General features: G+C 41.2%; 1 protein-coding gene across 12 annotated transcripts in view; it reads right to left on the reverse strand.

Annotated features, from left to right (window-relative positions):
- Positions 1–19,851, reverse strand: part of CSPP1 (centrosome and spindle pole associated protein 1) — a 100,887-nt gene that overhangs the window by 6,684 nt on the left and 74,352 nt on the right. For all 12 annotated transcript variants that reach the window (XM_059672972.1, XM_059672980.1, XM_059672979.1 and 9 more), the window contains 8 exons: positions 19,284–19,430; positions 15,322–15,426; positions 13,652–13,718; positions 12,766–12,883; positions 9,733–9,872; positions 3,241–3,381; positions 1,448–1,494; positions 170–233 (listed from right to left, as the gene is read on the reverse strand). In XM_059672972.1, the coding sequence (XP_059528955.1) occupies positions 170–233; positions 1,448–1,494; positions 3,241–3,381; positions 9,733–9,872; positions 12,766–12,883; positions 13,652–13,718; positions 15,322–15,426; positions 19,284–19,430 (829 nt within the window). The remainder of the gene's footprint in view (positions 1–169; positions 234–1,447; positions 1,495–3,240; positions 3,382–9,732; positions 9,873–12,765; positions 12,884–13,651; positions 13,719–15,321; positions 15,427–19,283; positions 19,431–19,851) is intronic.

Here is a 19,851-nt window from a genome sequence, read left to right on the forward strand (position 1 = left end):
GACTTCTAAAATTAATTTTGATTATTCTGATTTGGAAAGCATTGTAAATCACGTTTGATGATTACTTACTAAGAGTGAAATATTAATTTTGTAAATATTTTTGAAAATATTTAAAGGAAATATAAATGTTTAATATTTTAATATAGTTTGATAAAGTAAATATACTCACCAATAAAAGCACTATCAGATTCCAACAATGAATTTTTTAAGAAATCATCAGGGTTATCTCTGGGCTAAAAGAAACATCATATATTAATTAGTCCCATGTGAAGAAAACATTTTGTACTAAGAGGCATAAGTGTCCGCAAAATAAGATAGGGAAAGGTAGGACTAGCTGCTTTCCTCCTATACTACATTCCAATGCTCAGAAAATACTCTGAGGGGAGGAGGGGGGCTTTTATTAAGGGTTATATTACTGCTGATGAAAATAGAGTATAAGGCAATGACCCCAATTAAACATTATACATCTTTAAACCATTGCTGAGATTCTGTATTACGCACAATTTCCTCCATGCTAGGAAGTGGAGATGCAAAAATGAGTAAGAGTTTCTGCTCTGGAGTAGGTCTATCATAGTCCTCGATAATGACAGCACTGTACGACAGCGGTTTCCAGAGGGACATAGAACAGGGTAAAAAAAGGAACACAAGGGTTCGGCTTGTAATGAGCTCTCAATGTGAGCGGTGACTTCACCTCCTCACCAGATTTCCAGGATGTGCTGGTTCACTCCCATGAAGAGCTGTCACTTTTATAAGGAGAAACATTCCACTGAATTCAAATCTCCTTTTTAACACCCATTGACTCTGACTGCTTTCTAGTTGGATAATAATTGATAATAACAGCATCCAACATTTAACACATGTTCTGCCCCAGCTGTTCTTAGCATGCACACATATTATCCAACCCCTCTTGCATCGCAGCCCTCCCATAATGAACAGAGTGCGACAGGCTACTAAGCCCTATCTTCTCCATGACCATCTTCTCCAGATTCATCCTGTATTTTTCATATAATCCAGTTTCTAGGAAAATGAAGATCTGAAAATTTGAGCTTTTTTGTAAAAAGCCAAGATTGAACTTCGGCTTATGCTGAGTTTCTACTCAACAAAATATGGTATTGTCATTTTAACCAAAGTTCTAAATGTTAAATTTCAGTATCTTTTCACTGAGAAATGTGGTTACCTCTTATAGAGAAACCACCAGACCTGCAGAGTATCCAGGAATCAGTATCGATACGTTTCAGGCCACACAGCATTGGGAAAAGGAGCTCTCTAAGCTATTACAATATACTTTCTCTACTAATGAATCTCTAGCTACCCAATGCACTGATGAGACAAGATTTTAAATCCTTAATTCAATTTTCCTGAAAGTTCAAAATTGGAATACTCATATTACTAAAAATATATTTTATCCCCCAAAAAATAGCTTGAAAAATTAGAACTGGTTTCTTACCATTCTGTGATTTTGTACTTGAACGCTTGGGACGGCATCCAAGTCCACTGTAGCCAATGGGGAAGAAAATTAAATTAAAAGGTTAGAAAGCATCTCAAAAGTAAAATAAATTTTAGAATATCTTTTGTGACTATCTCTGTACTGGAAATTACTTGTCAAGATATTATCACCCTGTCTGGTTTGGCTCAGTGGATAGAGCATCCGCCTGCAGACTGAAAGGTCCCGGGTTCGATTCCAGTCAAGGGCACATGCCCGGGTTGTGTGCTCGATCCCCAGTAGGGGGTGTGCAGAAGGCAGCCAATCAATGATTCTCTCTCATCATTGGTGTTTCTATCTCTCTCTCTTCCTCTCCCTTCCTCTCTGAAATCAATAAAAATATATTTAAAAAAAAGATATTACTTATCAATAAATGTAGCCCAACATTCATTCTAGTTAGGTAAAATTCTCCCATTCCCAATAAATATGAAAAGCAAAATCATTGTGTACTTGAAGCTGATAACTACAGGAAAAGAAAACAATGCAGGATTCTTCACCATCTTCCCATAATTCTACAATCTGTAGAAATTTGTTGAGTGGACTTCCTCACGTGCAATTGAAGGAAGCTAACCCGGTTCCAGGGGGAAGATTTTGGATCAGTATCCTAAAAGCCCCTCTCCAATTTAACCAGCAATCCTATGTGTCTCTCAATAGTATTTGTCAGAAGCTGGGGGTGGTTACTGTGGGGATGGAGACCTCCAGTACCAAAATGCACCCGTATCTACCTGGGGACTACTTTTGAGTCTCCTAAAGAAAAATTCCACTAAAATGGATATAAAACTTGAAATATGTACTTGCTTCTCTCTTCTCTGAGAACTGGCCCACTATTTATCATAGAATTTGGGTTATTCTGCTATCAACAGATGGTAGCATAAGACCCTGAAATTGAAACCACTTTAAAATTCTGTATCAGATGGAGGAGAAACTACCCCTAGATCAACTGTTACCCAAGTCCTGACCGGTGACATGAGCCTAAAGGGTGGTACCTCATACTCCTGTGAGTCTATCTCACATGGTCAAGACAGGTTCCTCAGATGTGCAGGCCACACCAGCCTGCCACAGTAGGGTCTAAAGTTTTCCTAAATACAACTGATAGGACCATCTCCTCCTGTTCTTGTTACCTGGATGCTGCACTTTTATAACTCATTTTCCATGGCCACCCTCAAAGGCCTGAAGGCTGGTGAAATATGTGCAGGGGGTCATACAGTCATCCATCCCGTCAACAGGAACCATCGATGCTTTGAAGCAACTAGCTCCACTCTGCCTCCAAGTGACTGACCAACACCACCCCGTTACACTCCAAGGGACCCCAGATTTCTCCTTTGCAGCATTCATCATCCTTACACTTTTTAGCATCTATTTCTCCAACAGTATAAGCCATTGCTTGACCAACTTAATACCATATCAAACCTTAAAACAGACACACACAATAGAGAAATGCCCCATAGGGAAGGCACTGATGTGTTTGCCCAGCATTCCTCCCCTTGGATCCTAGTCTCTGGTGTCACAGGGCCTCGTCCAGGCACTCAGTCCTTCTAGGGCGTGGCTAGGCCCTGCTCATGCATGAATGGATGAACACCTGACCCCAACCAAGCCAAACAGACGCTTTTCTGGATCCAAAGGCTGAAAGGGTCTGTGATCATGGATTTGCCAGTAGGAGGAGCCTGCCTTGGACAAAATCAACACAAAAGATGGAGAAAGAAAGCCATTAATAAAACACGCTGATCCTATTGGAAGCAGCATTGATTATCTCTTACCTTCAGCACCTTCCTGCACTTTTATTCTATTCAGTCTCTTCTGCTGCGCTCTCAGCAGGGCTTGCTGCTGAATCTCTAAGGTGTACTGATCTCTTGGAGGATCTGGGTACATAAGTTTCAGATCCACTCGTGTTTCTGAATCTGGTCCAAAAAAATAAGTTACAAAACTATGTTAAAAACCTTTACTGTGACATAGTAGCCTTAATTTCAAAATGAAGGAACAGTATAAATAGTGGGACATAATTAAAGTCAAAGGACATTAAAATCATCATGAAGCTAAAGAACACAAAATTAGTATATACAGGCCCCCATCCAAGGAACAGCAGCCTCGTGATCACCACACCCTCTGTCTGAGGAAGAGCAGCTGTGTGTGAAGCCTCCCCCCACCAGCCAGAGGAGCCACCACAGCTGTGAACAGCACCCACAAGAGGAGCTGCTGCCAACTGAGGAGCAGCTGCTACCACAACTGCCCGAGGAGCAACCGTAGCCCAAGGAGCCACTGCCACCCAAGGAGCAGCCACTGAACGACTCAACATCTAGATATGTTGGTGAGATCAAACATGGGCAGACAGAGAAACCTCCAAAGGAAAGAAAAGGAGGCCTTGCCAGAAAAGCAGCTAAGTGATACAGAGGCATGCAACATGACAGAAAAAGAATTCAGATTAAGGGTCCTAGAGTGCGTAAACCGGATGGAGGAAAAAATCAACAACTTATGCAAGAATCAAGAAGAAATGGATGAAAAAATCAATAACTTGGGTAAGAATCAAGAAGAAATGAAGAGTGATATAGCTGTAATAAAAAATAGCATTGAAAGTTTCAACAGTAGACTAGGAGAAGCGGAGGACCAAATTGGTGAATTAGAAGACAGGGAAGTAAAACACACCCAAACTGAACTGCAATTGGAGAAAAAAATTAACATAGGAGGAGAGCCTAAGGGAGCTATGGGACAACATTAAATGAAACAACATACGAATAATAGGGGTGCCAGAACAACAGAAAGAGGAACAAGGGTTAGAAAACCTATTTGAAGAAATAATATCACAAAACTTCCCTGAGGTGGGGAAGAAAAAAGTCACACAAGCACAGAGAGTCCCACACAAGGTGAACCCGAAAAGACCCACACCAAGACACATCATAATTACCATGGCAAATGTTCAGGACAAAGAGAGAATCTTACAGGCTGCAAGAGAGAGATGGAAAGTTACATACAAGGGATCTCCCATTAGATTATCAAATGATTTCTCAACAGAAACACATCAGGCCAGAAAAGAATGGATGGAAATTTACAAAGTGATGCAAAGCAAAGGACTGAATCCAAGAATACTCTATCCAGCAAGGCTATCATTCAAAATTGAAGGGGAAATAAGAAGCTTCACAGACAAAAAAAGGCTAAGGGAGTTTATCACCACCAAGCCGGCAATGCAAGAAATGCTAAAGGAACTGGTGTAAAAAGAATAAAAAGCTAAGAAAGAAAACAGGCACAAAAAATAGAAATGGCTACAAACAAGTACCTTTCAATCATAACTTTAATTTAAATGGACTAAATGCTCCAATCAAAAGACATTGAGTGGCTGAATGGATAAAAAACATGAACCATATATTTGCTGTCTACGAGAGACCCACTTCAGAATAAGGGACTCACACAGACTGAGAGTGAAGGGGTGGAAAAATATCTTTCAGGCAAATGGAAATGAAAAAAAAAGCTTGGGTAGCAATACTTATATCTGAAAAAATAGACCTCAAAGTGAAGGCCATAACAAGAGATAAGGAAGGCCACTTCAAAATAGTAAAAGGATCAATACAACAAGAAGATATAACCCTGATAAACATATATGCACCCAATGCAGGAGCACCTAAATACATAAAAAAACTCCTGGAAGATATCAAAGGAGAGATAGAGATAGCCAGTTAGCCTGGAGGTCAAGTCACCCCCGGTATTGCCGACAACAATCAAGGCTTAACTACAAAAGACTGCGCACAAAGACCAGTAGGGGGTGCGCCAGAAAGCATAAAAAATGCGGAGACAAAGAAACAGGACAAAACTGTCAATGGAGGATATTGAGTTCAGAACCACACTTTTAAGGTCTCTTAAGAACTGTCCAGAAGCCGCCAATAAATGTAGTGAGATCCTCAAGAAATCTAATGAGACCCTCGATGTTATGATAAAGAACCAACTAGAAATTGAGCATACACGGACTGAAATAACGAATACTATACAGACTCCCAACAGCAGACCAGAGGAGCGCAAGAATCAAGGCAGAGATTTGAAATGCGAAGAAGCAAAAAACACCCAACCGGAAAAGCAAAATGAAAAAAGAATCCGAAAATATGAAGATAGTGTAAGGAGCCTCTGGGACAGCTTCAAGCATACCAACATCAGAATTATAGGGGTGCCAGAAGATGAAAGAGAGCAAGATATTGAAAACCTATTTGAAGAAATAATGACAGAAAACTTCCCCCACCTGGTGAAAGAAATAGACTTACAGGTCCAGGAAGCGCAGAGAACCCCAAACAAAAGGAATCCAAAGAGGACCACACCAAGACACATCATAATTAAAATGCCAAGAGCAAAAGATAAAGAGAGAATCTTAAAAGCAGCAAGAGAAAGAAACTCAGTTACCTACAAGGGAGTACCCATACGACTGTCAGCTGATTTCTCAACAGAAACTTTGCAGGCCAGAAGGGAGTGGCAAGAAATATTCAAAGTGATGAATACCAAGAACCTACAACCAAGATTACTTTATCCAGCAAAGCTATCATTCAGAAGTGAAGGTCAGATAAAGAGCTTCACAGATAAGGAAAAGCTAAAGGAGTTCATCACCACCAAACCAGGATTATATGAAATGCTGAAAGGTATCCTTTAAGAAAGAGGAAGAAGAAGAAAAAGGTAAAGATACAAATTATGAACAACAAACATGCATCTATCAACAAGTGAATCTAAAAATCAAGTGAATAAATAATCTGGCGATCATAATAGAATCAGGGACATAGAAAGGGAATGGACTGACTATTCTTGGGGGGGGAAAGGGGTGTGGGAGATGCGGGAAGAGAATGGACAAAAATCGTGCACCTATGGATGAGGACAGTGGGTGGGGAGTGAGGGCGGAGGGTGGGGCGGGAACTGGGAGGAGGGGAGTTATGGGGGGGAAAAAGAGGAACAAATGTAATAATCTGAACAATAAAGATTTAATTAAAAAAAAAAAAAAGGAGAGATCGACAACAATACAATCATAGTAGGGGATTTTAATACACCACTGACATCACTGGATAAATCCTCTAGACAAAAAATCAGCAAAGAAGCAGCAATCCTAAATGACTCACTAGATCAGATGGACTTAATTGACATCTTCAGAACATTTCACCCCAAAGCCACGGAATACACGTTCTTCTCAAGTGCTCATGGGACATTTTCAAAAATAGACCACATATTGGGTCACAAAGTCTCCCCAAATTCAAGAAGATTGAAATCATACCAAGCATCTTCTCAGACCACAATGACATATTAGAAATAAACTACAATAAAAACAACCCAAAATACTAAAAAAAAAAAATAAATTAGTATATACATATAAAAGTCTAAGTGACCGAACAACCGGTCACTATGATGCGCACTGACCACCAGGGGGCAGATGCTCAAGGCATATGGTCAGTGCGCTCCCACAGCAGAGTGCCACTCAGCCGACTGATGGACACCAGACACAGGGCTCATGCTGGCAAGTGACAGGCGCAGTGTGAGTCAGGATGAGCGGGAGCGGCACGGCGCCCAGCCCCGGTTTGGGCTTCTCCCCAACCACCTGCTGCTTCATGCACTACTACATCCCAGGCCTGTGGGGATCAGGCCAAAACTGGCAGTCCAACATCCCCTGAGGGGTCCCAGATTGTGAGAGGGCACAGGCCAGACTGAGGGACCCCAACAGTGCATGAATCCATGCACCGGCATCTAGTTCTTTAAATAAATGCCTTTTCACAAACCTAGCAACATTATAAGGGAGCCCCCCAGAACAAGCAGCAGCTTATTGATGTATTCATTCCCTATTCCTACCACCCCACTCCCTCCAGATGCCCAAAACAGATTGCAGGGCAACTGCAAAGATACATCCCACAGTGAGTCATCGGCTGAAACTCAGGCAGCCATGAGGCAATGTAATCACAGCTGATCCCTGTAATACACTGGGAAAATGAAAATATATTATTGGCCAATTAACATTTTAGCCCTTGCAAATAAAATGCAAAAAGCAAACTGGCTAGAAATTTAGGAGGGATGTCATTACTGGAGGAAATAACAGTCTAAGAATTTACCTTTGCCACAAATTCAAGAGTATCAATTTTTATCATAATGAAAATGTTAAACATTAATTTTTTAAATCTTGAGAATAAAAATAGTTCATACATTTTAAAAGCCTTTAAAATATTCCCTTTGATCTACTAAATAATACCACTGGGATATAATTTAAAGAAATAATCCTAAACATATAAAAAGCTTTGTGATCAGAAATTGTCAAAATAATAGTGAAAAATGGAAAGCACACTGAATATTTAAGAATTTAAAATGGTTAAGAGCAAAGTTAACAGAAGAGACCCTGGAGACACATACTCGGTTGGATTGGACCCTGACTTCACCACCTCCAGACTTGGTTTCCTCTCTAAAAATGAGATAACAAGCCACATAAGAACTGGGTGTAGTAATATAGGGAAATAACTGGCTGTTTTATGGTTTAAACCTTTTTGATCTCAAGACCTCTTTATACTCTTAAAAATTGAGGACCCAATGTCTGTCTGTCTCTCAGACATACACACACACACAGACACCATCTTAGAAATTAACACTAAGAAGTTTTTACATGGGTAAACACAAGCGCACATTCTGTTAGCTTCAGAGCAATGAAGTCATCGCATGCCATTAACTCTGGAAAACCTATACACATGTGAGAGAATAAAAGTGAAATAGACAAATAATATTTGTTTTAATAAAAGTAGTTTTGACCTCCCAAGTTCCCTGACCAAACTGTGAGACCCACTGGATGACACAATCCTGGAATATCGTAAGTAAGCAGTAAATGGTAACATGCTAAATAACTATGGTATATGTAATTTATGACACTGTAAATCTAAGAAAAAAAAAAAGAATGTATTTTTTAATGTATTTTTATTGATTTCAGAGAGGAAGGGAGAGATAGAAACATTAATGATGAGAGAGAATCACTGATTGGGTGCCTCCTGCACGATCCCTATTGGAGATCGAGCCGGCAACTCAGGCATGTGTCCTTGACCAGAATTTAACCCAGGACCCTTCAGTCCACAGGTGGATGCTCCACTGAGTCAAATCAGCTAGGCCAATTATATCTTGTTTTTATTTAACTTTTTACTTTTAGGCTCTGAAAAAAAGATTAGAAAACCTCTGTAGCCCTAACCGGTTTGGCTCAGTGGATAGAGTGTCGGCCTGTGAACTGAAAGGTCCCAGGTTCAATTCCAGTCAAGGGCATGTACCTTGGTTGCGGACACATCCCCAGTGGGAGGTGTGCAGGAGGCAGCTGATTGATGTTTCTCTCTCATAAATGTTTCTGACTCTCTATCCCTCTCCCTTCCTCTCTGTAAAAAATCAATAAAATATATTTAAAAAAAAAGAAAACCTCTGTAAAGTGATTTTCCCTTCTTTTATCTTTCTGTATTCAAATTTTTCTATAATAGATATTACTTTTAAAAATAAGAAAAGGTTTAAATTCTGGTTTATCAGAACACACATCCAATGGTTTGTCTCCTCGACTCAAACACTCTGTTGAATGCGCCTAAAGAAATCACATATAACATATTTTGGTTCCTCTACACATCTTTAGTCCCCAGGCCTCTATGTACCTTGGCCATTCTACTTCCCTAATAAGCTTTCTCTCCTCCTACTCCTACATCAAGCCTTCTCTACCCTCTTCCTCTAAACATCCTACATTTCCTCCTGTGCACTCAGGGACCCTGCTCTCCAACAACCACTCAATCCCTCTCCTGCTTCTGAACCCCTTCCTCCTATAACAGCTCTAGACCCTACTTCCTCCTTCCCAGCCAAGCTTCCTCCAGGGCCTGTTTTATGCTAATTGTTTCCAACACTTTGCCTCCTATTCAGTCCTCACCCCGAAGCTGGCTGGCATCCACAGAAAAAATCTAGCTGAAGTCACCAATGGCCTTTGATCCAACTGGCACTTTCCAATATTCATCATAGGCAGTGCCTTCTCTGATATACTCTTTCCTAAGCTCATCTTGCTCTGCCCACCCTCCACGAACACCTAAGAGCCATTCCTCACCCTTAGGTGTGGTCTGATCCACTGCCGAGGCTCTGCCAGCTCCGTTAGGCCAAGGCAAAGCTTCAGCCTGGTAAAATGGAGCACCAAGGCACATAGAAGTATTACTCACTTAAAATAGATGATGGATACAAACGTGTTTAAAGATCCATGAAGATGGGCAGACCACTCTTGCTGTATCTTTAAAATACAGCATTCTACTCACCTCTGTCTTTCAGCTCATTGAAGTCCCGAATATTCTGCAAAGTAGCCGAGTCCCAGCCCTTCGGCGACTGTCTTCTGACAGGAGCCTGCACCCGATGCCGCGCCATATCAAATATGTCCATGGGGCTCCTTTCTCTTTTCCTGTAAGTGACAAACTATGATAAACGTGTGTTTTATGGGAAGAAAATCTGAGTTCGCATTTCATTCAAGAACTGTGGCATCTTTCACCAGAGTTGATTATAAACATTCTAATATCTCTTACTTCAGTCTCTCATTAAAACATAGGGTATTTATAAAGTCATTGTTTATAATTTTTCAAAATACTCAGATGCAAAGTACTTTATTCTAAGAATAAAATGATTTAGTTTTACCTTAAAATGTTCCCGTAGCATAAAAATCAGTCTTTGAGATCCGAGAAACCAAGATTCAAAGACCTGCTCTGCTATTTGTTAGCAGTTTGACCTTGATTTCAGCATCTATAAGATGCAGATAGTATCTACCCCTTTTAGTCTTAAGAGTATGAGAATTAAGCCCTAGCCAGTTTGGCTCAGTGGATAGAGCGTCGGCCTGCAGACTCAAGGGTCCCAGGTTTGATTCCGGTCAAGGGCATGTACCTTGGTTGCAGGCACATCCCCAGTAGGAAGTGTGCAGGAGGCAGCTGATCAATGTTTCTCTCTCATCGATGTTTCTGACTATCTCTCTCCCTTCCTCTCTGTAAAAAATCAATAAAATATATTTAAAAAAAAAAAAAAGAGTATGAGAATTAAGTGAAATTATATCCTGTAAAGTACCCAGCATAGTACTTGACATGAATTAGGTACACAATAAATGTAAACTTTCCCCCAGCCTAAAGTAGAAATTATACAGAAAAAGATGGTATTAATATGCTGCCCATTATAACAGTTTATTATCCACAGTCCCCAGCACAAATTTTACAATAGGCTTTCAGGAAACCTGGTACCTAGTTAGTTACTTAATACTCTATTTCTAGGAGTTAGTATAAAGTAGGGAGCTCAGGAAGGGAGTTTCCCACTATGGCTGTGGGGGGTGGGGAGGGCTGACATTAGAGAGGACAGGGATGAGGGGCGGCACTCCAGCCCTGCTGCTTCCCTCAGCACCAGGCAGGCCTCTCTAGTTCTGAAAATGCAGCTCTAAGCTACTGGTGTAAGAACTGGCCAGACTCCTGTCTTCATTTCTTGATGCACTAAGTCTCCCCTGGGCCCAGGCAGGGAAATAGTGGGACCCCCACAGGCGCAGTGCCTCTGCTGTTTCAGGGGATGGACTCACAGGGCCACAAACTACTTGGTCAAGGTGACACAGACCTCTAGTAGTGAACTACCCAGAGTGTCAAGAACTGCAGTGGAGGCTCATTAAAATGTAAAACAAAAATAAGTACTAAATCTAGAAGGCCATTAAATTTAAATACCTAAGTCCTGTCCTGGCCGATTTGGCTCAGTGGTTACGGCACTGGCCCACAGACCAAACGGCCTCGGGTTCAATTCCCAGGCAAGGGCATGTAACTCGGTTGCAGGTTCCATCCCCAGCCCTGGGGGCGTGTGAGGGAAGCAACAAATCAATGTGTGTCTCTCACATCAATGTTTCTTTCTCCCTTGCCTCCCTCCTTTCCACCCTAAAAATCAATGGAAAAAATATCCTCAGTGAGGATTAAAAAAAAAGGTGTACAGAAGTTCTATCTAATTATATTAACACTAGGGGCTCGGTGCACAAAATTCGTGCACTGGGTGTGTGTGGGGGGGGGGGGGAGTGTCCCTCAGCCCAGCCTGCCCCCTCTCACATACTGGGAGCCCTCAGGCGTTGACCCCCATCACCCTCCAATCGCAGGATCGGCCCCTTGCCCAGGCCTGACGCCTCTGGCTGAGGCGTCCGGCCCGGGCAGAGGGGACCCACAGCTGCAACGGCCCCGCAATCGTGGGCTTCGCTTTAGGCCCAGGCAAGGGGCCCCTAGCTCCTGGGACTGCCAGCTTCGACAGTGCCCAGCTCCCATCGCTGGCTCTACCCCTACTTCCTGCTATCACTGGCTAGGGCTGCAAAGGCGCCTGATTCTCTGATCATGGCTGGGGGGCAGGGCAAAGGCGACCCCAGGGCCGCCTTTGCCCTGCCCCCCAGCTCTTAGCAACCCCCTGGGTTTCCGATCACTGTCAGTGTCAGGGGGCTTCTTCCTGCTTTCCCTTTCGCCTCCCTGCATTGTGCCTACATATGCAAATTAACCACCATCTCGTTGGCAGTTAACTGCCAATCTTAGTTGGCAGTTAATTTGCATATAGCCCTGATTAGCCAATGAAAAGGGTAGCTCGTACGCCAATTACCATTTTTCTCTTTTATTAGTGTTGATTAATAGTTAAATAGGCTGTTAACCCTATTAAACAGTTCATGGTTAGGGATAGTATTTCTGGTTTTCCTTCAAGAAATGCTACTTCTTTCTTCTTTTTCTTTCCTTTCTTCCTCCTTCCCTCAACTCCTATGTCAATACCACCACCAAAAATGTTATTGGCAGTACAACAGGACAGTTACAAAGCTCAATTTAAATATTTTTATATACAGTTAAGTATCTATTAAATAGCCTGTATTTTCTCAATGAATAAAGTCAATAATTGTGGATAAAAATTTATGGATGCAACTTTACATAAGATTGAAAAAAGTATATCAAAAGCATATTAATTTTAAAAAGACCTATTTTGTCAAAAGAAAAGAGAGAAAACCTACTATACACTGCAAACACCAATAGACTAAAAAATCATACCCTGTTTTTGCTAGTTGCACTGAATCCCTCCACTAGAATATCATTATTTATCTAGATTTCTTATGGGAAAAAAGGCTAGTTTAGTCTTTTAAGTTTCACTAATAATCTTAAAAACTTTCAAACATACAAACTATCCATTCTAATAAAGAGTGTTTTACAGTAAAAATTAACCCCGTTCCAAAACTAAAATTACTGAATAGGTTCTGACATATGATTCTTCATCCTGAACACAAAAAAATTCAGAAACAAATAAAAATGCAACTTGAAACTTGCCTCATGTGAATTTCCTCATCACTGTCCAAGTGTAGCAACCGCCCCTGGAGACGCCGCTCTTCACTACGAAGCTGTTTTCTCATTTCTGATAATTCCATAATTACATTTCTTTTCTCCTCTGCAAAGTCCCATCGATAAGTAAAAAGAACAAAAGATTAAGCTTTAAAATATAGTCTGGCCTATCATAAAGCTAAAATGTTGAGAGACATTGTCACGAAAGTTATTTTTAATGTTTTAAATAACAGATCACATTCATGAATATCATCTTAAGACTCACAAACACATTTCTGATAATACAGAAATTTCAAAAGTTAAGTAAAGTTTTGGGGGTGGAGGAGAATGTCACCATAAAGGGGCAGCACAAGGAATTCCTTTGTGGTGATAGAACAGTTCTGCGCCTTGACAGGTGGTCACACAAATTATACAAGGTAAAGTGCAGGGCGCTACACACAACACAATGAGCACATGTGAAACTGGTGAAGGTCTGTAGAATACACCAGTGTCCACTTCCTGGTGGTGATACTGTACTAGGTAAGATGTTACCACGGGGAAGCTGGGAAGGTATCCAGGCCCTCTCTACCTCTATAGCAGTGGTTCTCAACCTTCCTAATGCCGTGACCCTTTAACACAGTTCCTCATGTTGTGGTGACCCCCAATGTCATTGTTACAAATTGAACATAATTAAAGCATAGTGATTAATCACAAAAACAATATGTAATTATATATGTGTTTTCCGATGGTCTTAGGTGACCCCTGTGAAAGGGTCATTCGACCCCCAAAGGAGTCGCGACCCTCAGGTTGAGAACCGCTGCTCTATAGCGTTTTGCAATGTTCTATGAGTCTGTAAAAAAATGTCCTAGATTACAGGTTTAATAGGTAACTCTACCTTCTGCACGAAGTTGATTTTTCCTGGCAGGTACCGGAGGAGACTGTGCCCTGGACACGGAACGTTCCTGTTCAACAATCATGACAGACAGACTCAGTGTGTCTTCCCTACTCAGAGCTTGAAGAGAATACTTTCTTAACGTAACTATATGTAGAAGAAGCCAAACTCCCCACTCTCCTACCTATAAACTTACCTGCATCCACTTTTCCTTCCCACCACAATGGTGGAGTCCTTGCCCCATCCACAGAGAACTCCTTCCCATGTACTCTGGAGCTGATAAGTGACTCCCACTTCCTCCACCAATTAGTACCTTTTCTCCGCCCTTTTCCTCTCCTTAATCTCAACTATGCCTCAAAATCTCTCCCTTCTTTAAAAAAAATTATCTCACCCTTCACTCTCTTATCCATTTCCTCCTTCCCTTCAGAGCCTTGCTTCTTTGAAGAATAGTAAATGCAGCACGTATGGTGTCTATGTCTTTGTTCCCACTCACGCTCCACTGCATAGCAAATGCCCGCCTTTGCTCTGCAGCCCATCACTCCACTGACCTGACTCACCAAAGTCACCAAGTGATCCCAGTGATACACTCAATAGCCAGCAGCAACTGACATCATTGCCACTCTGTCACTTTTTCCATCTCCATGTCCTTACTCTGCTTCTGAAATGTGGGTAATTCCGTAGTATTCCACCTTCAGCTGTTTACTGTCCCCAAGCCCATCCTAGACTATTGTACTCACTTGACAAACAACAGTGCCCATGACTTCTACAATGACAGATCCAGTCCAGACCACCTTCTCAGCCACAACCTCTATTTCCAACTGCCTGGTCCATGGAACCCTCGCCAGAAACCTGATGGCTGTCACTGACTCCTCTGTACCACCATCTGTGTTTCTTAACGTATCTTGATGCTGTCACCCTTCTCTGTTCTACTGTCACTGCCTTTCTTTTAGATAAAGTCTCACATCTGGACTTCTACAAAAGTATCCTGGCCTCCAAAATGTATCTCCACACCACAGCCTAAGAACACATCATCTACCACAGACCTACTGAGTCCAAATCTCAGAGGGTGAGATCCAAGAAGATGTACTTGTAATGTCTATCTGTTACGGCAATTAACCTGTTTGGTAGCCACGCATCTATGGAATAAAGTCAAACCCCTCACCCTACACACAAGACCCTGCATGTGTTCCGACCTCCACCTCCTCAGCACTTGCTCAGGCTTTGCCAGGCCCAGACCAAGCCCCTGTGTTCTCCACGTGCGCTGCGCGGCGTACACGTCCCTCCAAGGCCTGGGACGTGCTGCAAGCCCCTCATCTTCCTTGTTTTTATGGAAAATCCCTTCAAGAGTCAACTTAAGAAACAACCTTTTTGGAACATTTTCCCAACTTTCTTTTGATTGTAGCTCAGTCTAAAGTTTAAGGCACATCACTAGCATAACTACAGCTAGCTAGAAGATACATTATCAAAGAAAAGGCCTTCTGGAGGGTCAGAACAAGAACTATGTGCTAAATTATTAAATTTAAACTTTAGGGCACCATGTTACAACCAAAGCAGCAAACAAACTACTGTAGACATTATCTCTATTTCAGATCTTAAAAAATTTAAATCTCATCCAATCCCTCAACCCAAAATAACTTAGCTAAGATTAGCCAATCAGAAGAAAAAGTACATACTTGAATAAAGGCACTTATAATGCTGTCAGCTGAAGGAGGTCTTTGGAGTTTGCCGGCAATTTTGTTCTGTAAAGCAGGAACCACAGGGGAAGGCTGTTTCAAGCGCTAGAAAAAGAATGGGGCAATAAGGACACATATATAATACCTTAATCAAAGAAATTTTTAAAAAATAAATATGTATACATACCCACATCAATAAATGTAGGTGTACAAACATACATGGATACATGTGTGTATGCACATACATACACCCTTAATACTTGACCATCTAAGTTAAGAATGTTACTAATCTTATTTAATAAATTACTTTTACCAAAAAGTCAGGAAAAAAATACAACTAAAAGACAAAACGAACATCATCCAGAACCACAGGAAGGCTGGCTGAGTAGAAATTCTACAACTAGAAGGAAAGAGAAAAGCACACTGAGACTCAGAGGAGGTACGGAAGTCAAGTGCAGAGGTACGGAAGCGCACACGGAAAGAGATGGCAGCTGAGGGCGCGGCGCACGCGGAAAGGGCTGGCAGCAGAGGCTTTTGCATATGAAAGGCCTGGCCCTTTGCGATCTGAAAATTACCTAACAAACTGCAGCTGGGCCAGACAGACCCAGAACTTCCAAAAGAAGGCCCAAGGCCCCAGGGCAGCTTGCATTGCTTCACAGCTGGTCTCGTGCTGGGTAACCTCAGGCAGAGGCTAAATTAGGACCTGCTTAGAGATCCAAGAGCCAGTGTACCCAGTGGTCAGAGTGAGACCATCCAGATTACAACTCCTCAGATCCATAAGGGACACATTCAGGGGGCAGACTCAGTGAGCACTAAAGCCCCACTGAAGCAAGTCTTGCCCCAGAAGGGTGTCTCCAGCACAGAAGTTCTCCCACTGCAGACACAGCTGATTGGCCTGGAGGTCAATTCCTCCCAGTGATACCTACAACAATCAAGGCTTAACTACAACAAGACTGTGCACACAGCCCACAAAGGGGTGCACCAAGAGTGTCCACCTCAGGTAATTGGAGAGGCTGAGCCACTGGGCCCTATAGGACACCTAGCACACAAAGCCACTCTACCAACACAGGGAAGCATAAAAAATGAGGAGACAAAGAAACAGATCACAAATGACAGAAATGCAGGAAAGCAAACTACTGGATATGGAGTTCAAAACCACACTTTTAAGGTTTTTCAAGAATTCTCTAGAAACTGCTGATAAATTGAGTGAGACCCTCAAGAAATCTAGTGAGACCCTCGAGGCTATGAAAAAGGACCAACTAGAAATTAAGCATACACTGACTGAAATAAAGAATATTATACAGAGATCCAACAGTAGACTAGAGGATTGCAAGAATCAAGTCAAAGATTTGAAATACGAAGAAGTAAAAAACACCCAACAGGAAAAACAAAAAGAAAAAAGAATCCAAAAATATGAAGATAGTGTAAGGAGCCTCTGGGACAACTTCAAGCGTACCAACATCCGAATTATGGGGGTGCCAGAAGAAGAGAGAGAGCAAGATATTGAAAACCTATTTGAAGAAATAATGACAGAAAATTTCCCCTACCTGGTGAAAGAAATAGACTTACAAGTCCAGGAAGCACAGAGAACCCCAAACAAAAGGATTCCAAAGAGGACCACACCAAGACACATCATAATTAAAATGCCAAGAGCAAAAGACAGAGAGAATCTTAAAAGCAGCAAGAGAAAGAAACTCACTTACCTACAAGGGAGTACCCATACGACTGTCAGCTGATTTCTCAACAGAAACTATGCAGGCCAGAAGGGAGTGGCAAGAAATATTCAAAGTGATGAATGCCAAGAACCTACAACCAAGATTACTTTATCCAGCAAAACTATCATTCAGAATTGAAGGTCAGACAAAGTGCTTCACAGATAAGAAAAAGCTAAAGGAGTTCATCACCACCAAACCAGTATTATATGAAATGCTGAAAGGTATCCTTTAAGAAGAGGAAGAAGAAGAAAAAGGTAAAGATACAAATTATGAACAACAAATATGCATCTATCAACAAGTGAATCTAAAAATCAAGTGAATAAATAATCTGATGAACAGAATGAACTGGTGATTATAATAGAATCAGGGGCATAGAAAGGAATGGATTGACTATTCTTGGGGAGGAAAGGGGTGTTGGGGATGCGGGAAGAGACTGGACAAAAATCGTGCACCTATGGATGAGGACAGTGGGGCGGGGGGGGGGGGGGCAGTAAGGACAGAGAGTGGGGTGGGAACCGGGTGGAGGGGAGCTATGGGGGGAAAAAAGAGGAACAACTGTAATAATCTGAACAATAAAGATTTAATTAAAAAAATAATAAAACAATTTAAAAATGTCAGAAAAACAATGTATCAGTTATGATAAACATGAACAGGTTTGATATCCTTATTTTAAAAATATGACTCCCTCATCATGGAGGAGGGATTTTCCAGATCATGTTAGGATTCTATGTCTCCACATAAAAATAAAACAGGATTTCAGTTTACGGTGTAATAAAGCTAACAGTTCCCACTTCACATTAAAATCAAAATGCTGAAAACATAAACTCCCAACAGAATAAAATGCAATTGTAATTTGGGTAAAAACACCTCTCCAGATCAGAGCTCATATATATATGTGCAGATGTTAAATTGTTCACTTTGCACAACAGAAAATCAAATACTACATTCATTGGTGACTTTGATAAAACTTCCAAGTGACCAAAAGCAGAATCATAAGTACAATATAATCTGTAGAGAATGAAGTAAACAAAACATAGTTCACATAATAAGGAAATAAGTAACTACCAAGGAAGCAAAACAAAAAGTTAGGAATTCCATTAATATGATTAAATATACTGATTATGATAAACATAAATAGATTTAGACATCCTATCTAAAAGATTTAACTCTCAGATGAGGGTTTAAAAAAATTTAGGGTTTAAATAAATATACAAGCTAAAAAAAATGGTGACAAAAACTAAAAGAGTATACAGCCTGGCTGGTGTGGCTCAGTGGTTGAGCATCAACATATGAACCAGGAGGTCACAGTTCAATTCCCGATCAAGGCACATGCCCAGGTTGTGGGTTCGAACCCCACTGTGGGACATGCCAGAAGCCACCGATCAATGATTCTACCTCTCCCCTCCTCTCTGAAATCAATAAAAATATATATATATTTTTAAAGTGTGGTCTACAAGCCAACTGCATCTGAACCCCTAAGGATGCTTATAAAATGCAGATTCCTGGGCTAGCCTCAGACTCAGTAAATCAGATACTTTATAGATGAGACCCAAGAATATACATTTTTACAAGTCCCCCGTGATATCTATGCATAAAGGATTTTAAATACAGCTTTGCAATATGAGCACAGGTTTACTAGTAAACTAGATCCTCTAAGGGGCAAGTGGCTTTCTAGGAAGAAAACCGGTCTAATAACTTTGATTCATGTACCTAACTGTGAACTACAACCCTCCTCTGCCTTAGAATACCGACTTCAAACCAGTCTGTGGTGAGCCTCCAGGTTTTCTCCTTCAATTTCCAATCCATTGTGGACAAATGTGCCAACAGAGTCAGAACGCATTACTAGATAAATGAAATTTTTAAAATGATATGACACAATTTAAGCCCAACTCTGTATTAGTAGATTCAACAGACATTAAATTACTTTGACAAATTGATACATAAGTTTCCAAACACTTATTTGCAATTTCTGTACTTGTCATGAACGGTTTGGAGGGTGCTGGTCCACAGACAATAGAAACAAGACCACGAGCTCAGTAAACCTATTACACTCACTGGGGGAAACAGCAACAGAGCTCAATGATATCACCGGTTCCCAGGAGCTCAGTTTGGGCACCCGTAGGCCACTGAACAATAGAAGGGGGGCCGATGCCCCTCCTCCACGCTCCCCTTTATTATAACAATTCTACAACACTCACACTCAAGGTGGGGTAACCTGCAGGCTTGACATTTTTGTCTGACGCTTACCTTTGTTTCTTTCCCAATTATATTTTCTCTTTCATAGTAGTGCTGAAGTTGTTGGTTATGTTTTTCTTCTTCTTCTTTCTTCTTTTTTTCTGCTTCTTTTCGTCTTTTTTCAGCTAACCGAATAAGCTCTTCATTTTTTAGTCTTTGCTTTAAAATAAAGAGAAAAACATATACACTCCATACATATATTCTTATAGTCCATTAAAAAATGTGCTGCCTTATTTGTCTGAAATAGAGATATAAAACTGAAGATATAAATGAAATAGTGTTCTTCATTTTTTTTAAATTAAATCATTATTGTTCAGATTATTACAGTTGTTCCTCTTTTTACCCCATAGTGAAATAGTGTTCTTTTACATCAAGACATTGTTTGCTTAATAATAAAGTATTAGGCATCTATATATATAAAAGCCAAGCCACCGGAACAACTGGAACAACCAATCGCTATGACACACATTGCCTCCGATTGGCCCCCCAACCGCCACGGCCCCTCCCCACAGCTGCCCCCGCCCCCAATCGGCCTCCTCACCCCGACTGGGGGTGGGCAGGCCAGCCAACCTCCTGCGCC

The sequence above is a fragment of the Myotis daubentonii genome, chromosome 17 (genome assembly GCF_963259705.1).
Source record: "Myotis daubentonii chromosome 17, mMyoDau2.1, whole genome shotgun sequence".
Lineage (NCBI taxonomy): Eukaryota > Metazoa > Chordata > Mammalia > Chiroptera > Vespertilionidae > Myotis > Myotis daubentonii.